A 15,077-nucleotide genomic window follows, 5' to 3' on the forward strand; every position below is an offset into this window, starting at 1 on the left:
GCATTCCTTCTTCCAATTTGTCATGTTCTTGTATATATAGTTAAAATCTTCCTCGGATTATCTTTCTCGGTCATTCCTTTATGTTACCCATTTTTGTGTCAACTTTAGATTTTAAACTCTAGAACTGTATTGTTAAGATGTTTTTGCAATAAAATGAAATATTTGAAAGATATTTTTCACTTCTTTTAACCTAGCTGCTTTGATAGTCCAAGGGGTGTTTAGAGATCATGTGACCGGCCGATCCCAGGGCCTTTTCCCGCTCTACCCCCGCCCCACCCCCAACTAAGGGAAAAAGCCCTGGGAACGAGGTTGGGGGCTAGCTATTTTTGCAATTACGGCTACTGAGAGGGGTTATGACATTTTTAATTCTTGTAGAGCAGGGTCAGGATATTTTGTTTAGTCTCACTGAAAATCTTGCCAGCCCACACCCTCCCATAAATAATGAATGCTCCCTTATAATGTTTGATTGACAGCTCGACTAGTGGCACCCTCAGACTTGTTTATAAACAGTAAAACAGGAATTTCCATATGGTCTGAACTAATCCCGCCGAGTGAAATATTGTGGTATGATAAAGAAGAATGACTTGGCATTTTAATCTCCGTTATAATCCATTTTGAATGTTTCTGCTCAAGAGCGATTGGTTTAACCGCCTCACGTGAAGGCATATGCCCCAAATATTTACCTCGGTTTCGTAGATACCGATATATTAATATTAGAGATAACGCCGTCGTCCATCTTGCCGGAAAGAATAGGGTATCCAGTCAACCAGATGGACTCTTACTGTTAGTTTACTTTGCCCTCCTACGAAGCGATGTTCTTCTCAGCGAGCTCGTCTTGCATAGTACTCCTGCAGGATTACTTTGGACGGCCTCTTTTTCTGGGTCCCTTGGGACTCCATAATATGGAATATTTTTATAAAACAGCAAAACAAAAACAAGAATGAAAAAAAAAAAACGAAAAAGAAAAAGAAAACAAAAGTACACAGCAACATAGCAGCGCCAAAAAGGAAGAAGGAATTTTTCCCGTGAGATGGAGAGACTTACTGTCCACGTCTACTTAAACAAAACTGCAGAGAGAAACTTACGCAAACCGAGACGTGAAACCAATGAGTTCTTCATTTTATCTTATTTTAATTTTGTTTTTTACTTTTTATTTTTATTTTTTTTAATTTTAGTCAAACGAGTCAGTGAAATGTTTTTGAATATTCTTCAAAATCAACTTGAGGATAAAAGGATTAGCAGATTTTCTGAGAATGCTCAACTCAGATGGTCACTATTTCCGAGAGAAAATGAATGGGACGTTATTTTCTCCTGTTAGTTAATCATAGTTTTTCGGGATCGAGAGCCCTCATTTAACAACTGCTTGACAAAGCAAATATTAAGGTCAAGTAGAGAGAAATATCATTTGTTGCCCACAAGGAATCAATACTCGATTTCAGGTCAGAGTGGAGTGTATTTCCGTTCGATAAAAGTTGATATCGGTGGAAATATTCATTGAGTGTTTTTGGTCGATAGAAAAGTGTTATATCTGATATGGGTCACGGATTCAGTTTTGAAATGAAAAAAAAAAATGGAATGAAGTGAATCGGAAGAAAAAGAAAATGTGAATCAGGAAGACACACTGATTAGAATTTTCCAGAATTGACCAGCTAAGACACTGCGTTCATAGAATCACTGGTAATTCAGAAATAATTCAATGTTTTGAGTCATCTTTTGTGAACCTCAAACTAACATACATTATAACATAACCAAAGTAAAGCGCGCGCTCTGATTGGTCAACATTTTATCTAGACCTATTCATCTTCATGAAAAATCGTAATAATCAAAGGCTGGGACGATCCAGAGAAACGGGTGCATCTGAAGGAAACAACAAATAACTGAAAGGAAGATATCGCCTCTATTTGACCGTACATGATCTATCGAAAACAGTTAACAAAATGCTGGGAAGAGGAAGAAGTAAATTAAAATCGCACTGCGCAAATCGATCAAACCGCCTACTGTTTGGCTTCGTTTGCTAATGGCGTTCGAGACGCTGTTTAAGCAGGACGACTTTTGTTAGGGCGTTTTCGACAAATTTTTACGCCCCTGACGCATGTAAATCCCGAATAAATGAGGCCTCTTGAGCGATCCTAAGCAGGAAGTCATTTTAAAAGATTTAGATCTGATTCATTCCCCAGTTTTTCTTTGTGCTTACGTTTGGTTTTCCGTACGCTAAATCACGAAGTTCACTCACTGTAAATTTATAACAGCTCGGACAAAAAAAAAAAAGGAAAAAAAAAAAAAAAAAAACACCGATGTTGGAAAATGATTAAAAGTATAAAGTAACTAATTGGCTAATTTTACCAAATATATCGCAGGCTATTTAGATAGCAATTGAGGTTTACCAACCCTGAAATTAATAGCTTATCTTATCTGAACTTGCTTCCGGTGAATTTGGTTGTGAAATGAATGACATACCGGCGTCGTATTCCGTTTAATGCCTTTGTCATGATGCACGTAAGACTGTGCGTCAAAAAGTCACGAACAGTTACCACTAAGCTACGCCCTTTGCACTCAGTCCAGAATATGTATACGTAAGGCATGGTCCGATTTAGCCGGAACGCGTTTTAAGTGGATTAAAAGTATGAAAGGAATAATCGAAATTTGATGAAATTTGACATCCGCGCCATCTTTTATTACTATAGCCTCATTTCCAAGTCAATCTGTGGGAAGGATAGGAATTTGTAGTCACGTGATAATTTTTGCTCTGCGCTGGCCAAGCGAGAGGCCGCGAGAGATAAGTCGATGAAATTAGAGGTTTTACTCCGTAAACTGGTGCTTGTTCTACTGATTTCTAATCACTAAGGGCTTCACAGGGCTGTATTTCAGCTATTCTCTTTGCTTTTGGTTTGCATGCGAGGAAGTTTATGTCGCACTATGGAGCATCCGTTTCGTGGAATGTTGTTTTGAAGTAGCTTACTTCTTGCTTCGCTCACGGGAAGCCCGAAGGTTTTCACCTTTACTTCGATAGTTGCGTCGGATGTGTTTGCTGGATGGTTCTGTGTCGACGCCCATTGATCAGTAGAATATCAATTCACGAGTCTTCTATTTTCCAGATAATAATAATTGGAATTTACGTGCATAAAGTGCGGTGTTCGCCTTTGTTGAATTGGACATAACGCTCGGCGGCCCATATGTGAGTCTAATATTAGAGTTCTTCTGGGCAGGTCAATGCAGTTTTTACTCCTTCGTTGATCTGTGATTTGGTGAGGAGTTCAGCATCAGTTATGTTGTGATTTTCTTACCTCAGAAGCGCTACAAGTTATTTGTTATTTGGAATATAAACGATTAATTACGAATTATCAACTGGAGTAATTTATTTCGACGTGCTCAAGAATTGCGGCTTTCTTTTGCGTCCGGTACAAGTTCACTAGTTGCATTGCTGACTGTACCTTGTCTGTACTGGCTCTTCATCATGGGTTAAATTTAACCTTTGTTCACTGACATATGGCTTCTATTAGAGGCAACGTTGAGGTAAGTTATCTCTACGTTTCTGTTCTAAACAGCGGTTTATGGGTTTTGTTGATCCAATGCGACAATCGCTAGTCCTAAACATTGCAAATTTTTCCAGCAGGGTGTAGAATTCCTCAGTTAATTCTTTTCTTCTGGTGTCGGACGTTTAGTCTACACCCTTTTGGTTGGTTCCTTTATCTGTTTTTGTCTGTAACAGATTTTCATTTTCAATAGATGGCTATTAGCGTTCAGTTCGTTACTTGCAAACCGTGCGTAAACTTGTTTATGTTTGAGTTAATGTCATGTCATAGAATACCTCACTTTGTAAACTTTACAATAATGGAAAGTTTTCTCACGCGAAGCGAGTTTCGGCTCAGGTATTCGGAAATACATAGAATGTAGCTCAATGGTGGCTATTTTTGTTGATAAGTCGTTTCGATGTAATCCTATTTCGGCAAGGTGAAGTACCATTTTAAAAAACCAGTTGTATTCTTCGGAAGTGTGAAGCTTTGAATCTTTGTGAACCATATGTGTGGATTCAAATGTTTGCACAATAGTGTCTTGCTCTCCGGCGCGTTCATTTTTAGAAAGCAGATTGTTGTCATTTCAGGACACAATACCCACTAACCAAGTTATTTACGGCTATGTGGCGATTTATTGGAATTATCATTCACCATGCGTTGTGATTTCACGTCTGCGTTCGTGCGAAATATCTTCGTATATAATCATTCTTTGCTTAGAAAAATTTTTATCCGATCGCTGGTTCTGAAAAAATTCCATTGCGTCAATTTTGTAACTAAAACTTAAAGGATGACATTTATCACTTTTTAAAACATGGCGACCTTCGGTCCCTGTGACCGCGATCAGCGTCTGTCGTTTTTGTGATGTCAAAGCGTAATTTGAAATTAGTGTGATTAGCCTGCTAGAGTACTCATGCGGTAAAATATTAATTTCCTTTTCATTTAAGGGTCAATTGTTTTCAATTTTCCAGTGCAGAATGTTTCATTCAGAGAGCATGTTGTGGTAAATATTGCATTGTTAGCAGATGCAGTCGATCAGGGCTTTTTACACTGCGGCTACAGTGTGTGAATTGATTATAGTTCTTTGTGGATTATATGTTAGCTTACGATCGCTTTATTAGATGCAATTACCTCTTTGTATTGTGCTAGCGTTATTCATTTGGGGTAAACAATTTTTTTCCAAACTGGAATGATCATGTTGAAGCAGATGTTCTGCTAAATTTTGCTGACTGAACAAGATCTCAATTGAAGGAACCTCTGAATGGAACCCTTTACTTTCCACGATTTCGTTTTATAATGTACCAACGCGGCAATGTACAAACCTAGTGTTTAGCTGGTTCTTTTATTCTTTTGAGCACACAATACTTAAAATCTCTTAATGAAATTAAAACATTACCTTACAGCAAAGCTTGCAACATTAAATCAGTCATTTGTTAACATAATCTGGAGAAAACCAGTTCGAATTTGCCGCAATCAACACAATCGGTAGCTGTGTTTCAAGTTAAGATTGACGAACATAGTTTTTTGTTGTCAATGAGCAAATTTACATTTGAAGAATTTCTTTGTTTGTGTTGAATACAAATTTCATGAATAAACTGAAAAAAACTTTCTGCTATTTCAGCTGTTATAGAACAAGATTAGTTTCAATAAATAACTAGACGTGCTTGTATCTCCAAATGAATGATGAGAATTTTACATATTAAAATTTCCTCTTAACTTTACCTAAAATATTTTCTATTTTTTATTAAATGGTTTGTACTGAGGTTCATTGCATGAATTTCTTTTGTACATTTGTTCGCACTGATTTCTAATATTCTTCTTATCAGTTGTGGAATTGCTATTTGATTAGACACCAAGGTCATGTAAAAAAAGCTTTTGCTGCATATCTGTTGGTGTAACCAGTGAAATTATTTTGCCATAAAATTGATTACAATGCTTCAGTTATTAATAAGGGAATGAAACTTTTGAAGGCAACTTTTGCCAGTAGGAGTGACAAATAATCTTTTAGGGTGCAAGACTAATTTGTAACATTAAAATGGTTTAATGCATTTAATAAGCTGGCTTTTTGAAGATAATTAATACACGATGCCACTCAAGCATAGGCCTGAATATTATGCACTTGAGGCATGGAGATTATTGATGAAAGTTTTAGTATAACTGTATAAATACCAGCTATTTTTTTTTTTACTATTTATGACCCATCTATCAGTTATCATTTTGAAAGAATTAATAGATAACGTTTAGGGCTTGGGTGCGCTTGGTAAATTCATGTTCATTTTGTGAAAAAATCTGTAATCAGCTCAGTGAGACAAGTGCAAGTGGTGATTTTTTATCCTACCAAATTTTGTCAAGATATGCCAATCTTTAAAGGTGCTGAGGTTCTGCCTCAGAGCAGGACAAATTTTTATCAGGATAGAAATTTGACAGATGTTTCAGTTTACAAGCCACAATTAAAAGAATATGTCAATCAAGAAAATTTGATCTGGCTTTTTAAATGCAAGCCTTCTAGGCAGAAGGCCACTAAAAATGATACTTAATCTTGACATGGAAATCAAACAGTAGAGATGGAAGATTTGTACCTTGGGATGCTGAATGACGATTAGTACTTAGCATACTCAGAATACAACTGTTATGGCTTCCAAGTTACAGTTATGCTGAATCTCAAGGTCCAAGCACTGCTCAATTTGTATATATCCGTGTGATTGACATTTGGGAGTTAACAAATATTTTGCTGTTTTTGGTGGGCCCACAGTTGATAAATTGAAAATTTGGCAGAGACAAATTTTGTGAAGATTTTGGAGGAGCAAAACAAATTTTGTTAGGCCAGTGCACCCAGGCCTTTACAGGTTTTCCACAACCTAAAAAAGATAATAAAAATATTTATTATAATGACAACATTAATTATAAAAATATCTACAGTAACTATAACTTTTCAACCACCAACCTCACTCCCTTCCCACTAAGAAAAATACATTGGTCTTTCAGTAATTAACTAAATTTTAAAAGCTAATCAATCTTATACACTAGAGAAATTGCTGGCCTTTTTGACCTTTTTTATATACCTGTTCTAGCTTTCTAAAGCTACTAACAGTTTTTTTTTTTTTACACCGCTGCTCCCTGTTAGTTAGTTAAGCTATTTAGCTAATGCTTTTCATTTACTAATATGTACAGTGCATTTTTAAGTTCTTTTTTGTTTTTTGTTTATCACAAAGTAGGTAATTTTGCTAGTTTTTCAGACTGTCAATTTTTGTTCAAGATTCTAAGCTGTATGTTGAATCGCTTCAAAGTTCCTTCATTAATGTGGGAGATTAGTTTACCCAGTGAAAACATTTTACATGAGTTGGCCATTTAGAAGTCAAAGATGCAATTTTCAGATCATTTACTATGCTTTCATGCGTAATTTTCAAACACACAGATGTCAATTAAGCAAATAATGGGTTTTCATTGCTTATTGATGTGTCTTTTGTTACATAGAACAACAGGCAACAATTTGTCTATGCCGGAATGTGATTTTGTGCCTGTTTCACATCTGTTCCATAATTCAATTTTGAGTTCATTGCCAAAAGTTTTAGTTGGTGACCTGGAGGTCATTTACATTTTGTGTTTATCACTAGAACTAAATTCTGTAAGTTGGTGTATATAAACTGATTTCTCCAGTTGATTATGGGTTATGGAAAAGCAATTACACCTAATTAAACAAGTTCTAGAGCTCTTTTCCATTTTAAACGTGTTACAGTTTTAAGTCCTTTGACTAAATATAGTCTACAGATGATTTTCTTTAGGTGAAACCTATTTTTAACTGGCAAGAGTCACATAAATCTTTCATGATCTTAGATAGTTTGTAAGTCATGCAGTGATGAATAACTTCTGCCTGCGGAATCTTAGAAAAACAAAATTCGCTTTGACATGTAATGTTCAAAAGGTGATTCGTGCGCTCGCATTTAGAAGTCGAGAAAAATTCGACAATTAATTTTTTTTCAAAATTTTTGGTATAGTCTGATAGCCAGTCCTATAAGCTTTAATTTGATATAGGGGTTTAGATATCTACAGTTTAAACCAGACGCGCAACATCGCTTGCAGGTGAGACACCCCTGAAGGTGCACGGTAACCTTAAGTTCTCGTTTTCTTTTGATCAGAGTGTACTTTAGAACATAATATTGTATGGGAAAATTGAAATGAAGAAAATTAGTTAATGAATAAATAGTTGTTTCGTATGGTGTGCATCATACTTCTTAAAACATTGAATGAATGTAACAAATACTGTGCTTACAGCTTCTGAACAGTGTTACAAGTCAAGAGTGTTTTTTTCCTCTAAGTAACATCTGCTGTTAAATTAAATTTTCTTCTTAGGAAAGTGAACTGGCTTGGCAACAAAAGAAAGACATTGGACATAACCCAGGATATCTCCCGCCCTCAAAGCTGATAAGTTTGCATCGTCAAAGCAATGGATTTGGATTCACATTGCGACACTTTGTTGTTTACCCTCCAGAACTGATTAGAAAAACAAGTGAGGTAAGTGTCCACTCATACTCAGGGTAGCATTACCCATTTTTAATAATTTGTGTCCAGGGAAGACGGTGTCACAGAAAAATTGACTTATTGCCTTTATTTTTTTTACTGAGCTTTGCAGTATCATGTGAACTGTGGAGTTGTACAGCCTTAGTTGTATCACTTATGATGCTTTTCACTCTTTCATCAATCGTGGACAGGGGTTTCATTAATGTTTTCAGCAGGATGGTAACTGGTTTTCACAGGCAGGCAAAACTTTTTTAACTGAACTTCTTTTTAAGATAAACTTTTCTCCAGATGGTCAAACCAGGTGGGCAAAACTGGCCCCACAACTGGTCAATTTGCCCGGTGCCTGGCCTTCAGTGAAACCCCTACATGGAGGAAACCTCTAGGAAAATGCACACACTGTTTTAGCAGTTTCAGGAAGTGGTGTGGAGGAGTTGTCAACTTTACTTTATTTTTTATTTAGCACTCAAGTTTCAGTTACAATTATACTAACATTAAAAAAAAAAAAAAAACAGGAAAGGATACATATATAAAAAATTAAAGGTAACAGTGTTCCAGAGTTCGTGCATGGAGGCTAAGAAAATCGCGAGGTTGTGATTGGAGGATGTCAGTTTGTTTCATTTCAGTTTAGATGGTTGCATGATAATGACTGAGGGTAACATGGAACAAAATTGAACTTCTAAGTTTTCAGTCTGTTATTAACCATTTCACTCCTAAGATCTCATTAGTACATCTAATCCTTATGTGCTCTTGATCATTACATGTTAAAAAGCGCACTATAAATTAATAAATTATTATTATTATTATTATTACTGACTCATCAGTTACTTGCTTGCTGTTGTATTGATTTTGTATGGAGAATTCTGTCTTAGTCACTCATGGAAGTTTAAGGGTTACAGTCAAACTGAGTGAAGTGTACCCCTCAAGATTACATTAATGAATTGATCATTTGGATATTGAACCCGCCAGTCGTTTCAAGAATGCAATAATGAATTGATTATTTGATTATTGAACCCGCTAGCTGTTTCACGAATGCAATAATGTATTGATTATTTGAATATTGAACCTGATAGTCGTATCTGTTTTGAAAAGGCGCGGATCATTGTTCAAATTAGAGGTCCATTTCTGAAGTCCAATAAGATTGTTCTATTTGACGAGAAATCCTGAAAATGAACAAACTGCACTGTAAAAATACTGTGAAAACAGTCGATCGCAAATATTAATGAAATAAAAAAAGTCTTGCGATGGCTTTGCCCGTAAACTATTTTTCTCAACCATGAATACACGCAAGAATTTCTACAAGTTCGTCAAGATGTAAATAGGCGAAAAAAGCTCTTGATAACATTCCATTTACAACATTTACAAGAAGTTCTTCACAACACTTGTACTCACCTTTCCCGCCATGTCTGACGCCATGTTGAAATAGTTCCGATCCATCATTACGTGTTCACATAATCCAATCAGAAATGGACTTCTGATTTGAACAATGATCTGCGCCTTTTCAAAATGAATACGGCTATTGGGTTCAATATTCATATAATCAATCCATTATTGCATTCTTGAAACGGTTAGCGGGTTCCATGTTCAAATATTCAATTCACTATTATGCTCCTGAAATGATTAGTGGGTTCAATATTCAAATAATTAAATCATTAAATGTAATCCTGAGGGGTACGCTTCACTTAGTTTGACTGTAAAAGCCACATTGATGAAACAATTGTGGGGCATTATTTACTTCACCCCTTAACTTCCAGAAGTGATTAACATGTAACTTCTCTGTATAATATTTATACAATATCCAGCGAACAGGTCATGAGAATATTCAAACTGATCAGACAAAAGTTGTCATCTTGATCTAACATCAAATTCTAATAACTAATTCGCAACGAAATTTGTAGCAGCTAGAGGGGAGAATAAAAAGTCAGTTCTTTTATTTGAAGGATTTAAATGCTGAAATTTATACAACTTCTCACAGGATCAGCTTTCATGTATTAATGAGCCAGAAAAATCAAGGAATTCTTAATTATGAGGCTTAGATGACACAAACAGGCAAACATACTTGTTTTTTTCCTTTTGTTTGTTTTCTCTCGGCCTCACAAGAGTTAAGAAGAAAGTATGGGTACAGAGTAAATTAATGTGATAGAACTGGTGCAGTTTGATGGGGCATAAAAAAAGTGTTACATGACTGTATAACTGTACCGTTAAGATATGAACAGGTTGGGCTCAAGTTAACAGATATGAGGCATGTTTGAGGCATAGTTACATGTGCATAAGCCTCTCTGTTGGCTACTTAAATCAGTTATCATTGGTTCAAAACAAGGATAACGTAAGAAAAATGTTTTGTTGTTATTGAACTCAAAATGGCTTCTACTTTACTGTAGCCTGACCCAGGTGTGAATGGCATTGATTACCATGTTGATGACGCTGAGAGGCAAAAGTCACAGCCCATGGACACAGTCTTTGTGCGGCAAGTTGCACCCAGTGGCCCTGCTGACAGGGCTGGACTTTCCACAGGTAAAGAACAACAACTACTACAAATAGTGGTAGACATGGCAGGTGAATGATCAACACTATGGACTCAGGATTAAAAGCTCCAGGTTTAGATCCTGGGTGGAGGCATTGAATGAGGCTCTGAACTCTCAAAGTGCTTCTCTCCACCCAAGAATATGATTGTGCTTCACTTTATGTTGAACTGAGGGAAGGACAACCTGGAGTAAACTAGTTTCCCCTCCAGGAAGAGTAGCAATATTTTTTCTCCTCTGGAAACTTGGAGAAGGTCTGGGGCATTGGCTGCTTGGCTCTTGTTTATCACATTAAACCAGTTTAAGGTGGCTTGTGCTTGGATGGAGTAACTGTGTGTACAGAGAATTGTACTTCATGTCCCCTCTATGGAATGCTGGTACAGTTTGTGGGTATCATGAGTAGTTTGATTCTAATGGGAGTGGGAGCTTGTTCTTTTGCTCTTAACAATTAGCCAAACCTCTATCCTAACCTGTAGGTCTAGACATCCATCACAGTTATATTTTAATGAATGTGAGAACTCTATTAACATAACTATATTCATAGGAAAGATAAGTTTTCATATGAGACCGACTTGTTTGCATATAGGTTCCAAAGTTGATCATGGCTTCAGTAGCATGGAGCAAGTTAAAGGATTATTTCTCCTCCTTCATGATATGTTTGTTTGTCTCAAATTACCCCTAAGTTTCATGGCGGGTTGCTGCTACCCATTTGTACTCCTGCATGGTCAAAATCACTTCTGGGAGTTGTGTCTTGAAACAATGACCTACCTGCTTGGGGCTTGAACCTGCACATTTTAGCCAACCATGTTGGGATTGGAGAAAAATATATTCATAACCTGTAGTACAAGCCCAACCTCTGCCTTTATTACAAGCAATCCATTTGCACACTTCTTGCCTTTTTCCAGGTGATCAAATTGTTTCTGTTAATGGCCATCCAGTATTGGGAAAGTCGTATTCACAAGTGATTGAGCTCATACTTTCAAGGTTAGTAATAAGGTCTTTGAAATGTTTGTTGTTTTAAAGGGGCTTCCCTCACCTTGTCATCTTCTCATAAGAAGTTCTGTCAAGGTTTTATGAGTCATTTTCAGCCCTGCATTGATCACTCTTCAGAATGAAAGGGCTGTGAAGGGTACATGCAGTAATGCTGGTATGGGGAGTATTTTGTAAATTAAACCATTTGCCATGTAGTAAAAATGAAGACTAAGTTTTTTTTTTACAAGAGTGCACCGCATAATTATTTTTCTCTCCAGCCAAGAACTCTTGGAACTAGGCATCATACCAAAAGAAGATTGTGTTCTTCAAATGGTAAGCATAAGCTGTGTTTTTTTTGTTTAATTTACAGTAAACATGTTATCTGTTTCTAGACTCCCTTGTGCAAGATGTCTTACATACTTTAGATTACTTTAAAATCACTCTTCCATGCGTTTGGAAATAAACAGCTCAGTATTTGGCTTTGGTTCTCTTATTTTGGGATGTTACACAATCTCTTTGATGATAAACCTGAGTTCTGAATATAATGAAGAATCTGTGATCACAGTCTTTAAAGCAACTTTCAATTGAGTGTAAAAAGTGATCAGGGATTGCTTTGGTTTTACTCTTTTTCAATTTATGATTGGTTTAGAAAACTTATTAAGCTGCTTTCACAACCGAATAGATTCCAAACCAAAATCACTTACATCTTGATTACTCACATTTTCCAGTGCTTCTGGTCATTTTCTTGTTTTCACTTTGAGTTCTCATTGGGCTTCTGGTATTATTTTCCTTTTTTCTGATTGACTGTTGTGATTTCTTTGGTTGTGGTTTTACAACACTCAATCACAAAGTGTTCCAATTTCTTAATGTATGTGTAATTGTTGTGTTATTCCAAAAGTTCTAGACAAACAGTTAAGTGCTGTTTGTCTCAGAGAAAAATGACTCAAATTATTGCTCCTTGAATGTCCAATTTCTCTTTTTTAATACAGGTGACTCCCACACTGTCCTCTATTCCACCAAGCATATCTGTTGGCTCCCATGAATTCACCAGTCAGTCACCACCTCCTGTCAAGCCCAAACCAGCATACAGGAGACTTTCGAGCCATGACAGCCCAACAAGAGTCATGTCCACCATGACCATAAACCCAGCCAACTCATTTTATTTGAAATTGTCAGACAAAGATTCTCAGAGCTCTGCTGTCCACGATAGAGGTAGTCCTTCTCCAAGTGTCACCCTTAGGCGTGGTTCTGTAGACAGGACTGCAATGGAGAACAGGAGTTTTGTTATCACCTCGGAGAGTGCTCCTTACAACAATAATTTGAAGTCTAGAAGTTCAAGTGCATTGGAAAGTAGCTCTGTGAAATCCCCACATATGGATGGCTCTTATTTTATGGCTGCTACTGATTCCACTGGAAGGCCACTTGCTCTTCGTTTTGACAAAGGCTCCAAAATGGGAAACACTTTGACAGTCCTGGAAGATTCCTGGACTAAAAGTCGGTCCCATTCTCTTCCAGAGGGAGAAATGCAAAATCTTGAAGATCAAAACAGGAGTCCTGGTGGGATATCTGAGCTAAAAAAAGTCAATTCTGTAAATGATAAGTATGCATCAAATAGCAAAGAGCGTGGTTCACTTAACATACCTCCATTCATGCTGTCAGCACCTAGAACTGTGGCTTCAGACAGCACTTCAACAACCTACATGAATACAAGCCTTGACATGGGCTCTCGTCAGCCAGTGGCAACAGATCCAGGTTACAGAAAGAGTCACCCTTCCCATGAGGAGACCACGTCATATTTAATCAGAACTATTGCCTCTCACATGAACAAGAATAGTCCAGGGGGGTTAAAATCATCCACAGTGGGGGCCACACTTCTTGAAAGTAAAGAAGGGCTGCCTCATAGACAGAGTGGTGATAGTGGGAGGTGGTCATCACAAACAAACACGGAAATGCAAAGAGACCCCCAATCCCCTCATCCAGCCAAAGTGCCACGGCAGAGTGAGGACCATGTGAAACAAGCTGGGTATTCAAGTCAGCTATCTGTCTATCGAAACAACCCCCCTCTTGATGAAATGACTGTCATGCGAACAGTTGGACATGCTGTATCTGAACCAGATCCATCTGCAGCAAACAAACAAGGCAGTCCAAAGCCCAGGCGAGTGTCCTATCTAATGGCAACATCCAAAGGTGCTTCCTCTTCTTCTCCATCAGACCAGAAAATTTGGTCCACTGCTCCCCAAAGCAAAGGAAAGTCACCCTTGGTTGAAGCATTTTCTAATATGTTACCACCAGTTATGGTGCATGTTTCATCTGGAATGGAGCTCTGTGAGGATGTCAATGGGGATGAAGGGATGGACATTCCAGCCAGTGAACAAGAGGATGAGGTACAGTGCAATTCAGATGTAAGTTGATAGTTCTTTCTTGCCTTATCCTGAACCTTTGATACTCGACCAAACTTTGAGTATCAAGCTAGAGTTAAGTTTAAACTTGTACAAGGCTGTTGGTGAAATATGGTGAGGGCTTTCATTCATTTTTTTGGGCAGAGTTTCACACATCCACACATTCATGCTTTTATTCAGTTTCCAGATTATTAACATTAATATTAAGGGCCCACAATTAGCATAGCTGGTCTAAAGAGGGTTGGTAATAAAGACAGACTGAGATTACTAAATAAACTCTCCAAGCTAGCTTCCTAAACTAAATTGTGTCCAGTGTTGACAAAAATACTAACAAACAAACAGATAAATTTTATTATCAAGGAATAAGTTGAAAAGGAGATAATGAAGTAAAAGCTCAGTTACATCATGCCAACGTCTTTGATGATTAACTGTATTGACGTGCTTCTTCCAGTTATTACTAAAGTCATTAATCTGTCCCTGGAGTCTGGTTCGTTTGCGTTAAACTGGAAATGTGCACTGGTTAATCCGTTATTAAAGAAGACCGGTCTTGATCTGGTATTTAAGAACTATAGGCCAGTCAGTAATCTTCAGTATGTGTCAAAACTTACTGAAAGAGCTGTCTTCAATCAGCTGCATGAACATATGATGGCAAATAGCATTTATCCCTTATTCCAGTCTGCATATAGAAAATACCACAGTACTGAGACTGCATTACTGAGAGTAATGAATGATATTCTTTTAAAGATGAACTCCCAACATGTAATGTTATTGGTTCTATTGGATCTTAGCGCAGCATTTGACACAGTGTCCCACGATGTGTTGCTTGATTGTTTGCATAATGATGTTGGTTTATGTGGGAATGCTCTCAAATGCTTCCACTCCTATCTTTCTCAAGGAAGCCAGCAGGTCTCTATACATGGTACTCTGTCCAATTATTTTAAATTGGACTGTGGTGTTCCACAGGGCTCTTGCCTTGGACCTTTATTATTCATAGTTTATGCATCAAAGCTATTTGCTATCATAAAGAAACATCTTCCTAGTGTGCATTGCTTTGCTGATGATACGCAATTGTATCTTAGCTTCAAGTCTGATGATAAGTCTAGTCTTGATGAAGCTGTCAGTGCTATGAATAGATGTATTTGTGATTTAAGAAATTG

The 15,077-nt window shown here is 37.2% G+C and overlaps 1 protein-coding gene across 2 annotated transcripts in view; it reads left to right on the forward strand.

The window, feature by feature from the left end:
* The first annotated feature begins 2,733 nt into the window (after window positions 1-2,733).
* The window catches only part of LOC111331469 (rho GTPase-activating protein 21-B), a 34,340-nt gene continuing 21,996 nt past the window's right edge, over window positions 2,734-15,077 (forward strand). The window contains exons 1-6 of one of the 2 annotated variants that reach the window (XM_022936589.2): window positions 2,734-3,513; window positions 7,863-8,024; window positions 10,409-10,541; window positions 11,455-11,533; window positions 11,800-11,854; window positions 12,511-13,923. In XM_022936589.2, coding sequence (XP_022792324.2) covers window positions 3,487-3,513; window positions 7,863-8,024; window positions 10,409-10,541; window positions 11,455-11,533; window positions 11,800-11,854; window positions 12,511-13,923 — 1,869 coding nt within the window. In that variant the 5' untranslated portion in view covers window positions 2,734-3,486. The remainder of the gene's footprint in view (window positions 3,514-7,862; window positions 8,025-10,408; window positions 10,542-11,454; window positions 11,534-11,799; window positions 11,855-12,510; window positions 13,924-15,077) is intronic. The other variant, XM_022936590.2, reaches the window with a different exon arrangement.

The sequence above is a fragment of the Stylophora pistillata genome, chromosome 12 (genome assembly GCF_964205215.1).
Source record: "Stylophora pistillata chromosome 12, jaStyPist1.2, whole genome shotgun sequence".
Taxonomy (NCBI): Eukaryota; Metazoa; Cnidaria; class Anthozoa; order Scleractinia; family Pocilloporidae; genus Stylophora; species Stylophora pistillata.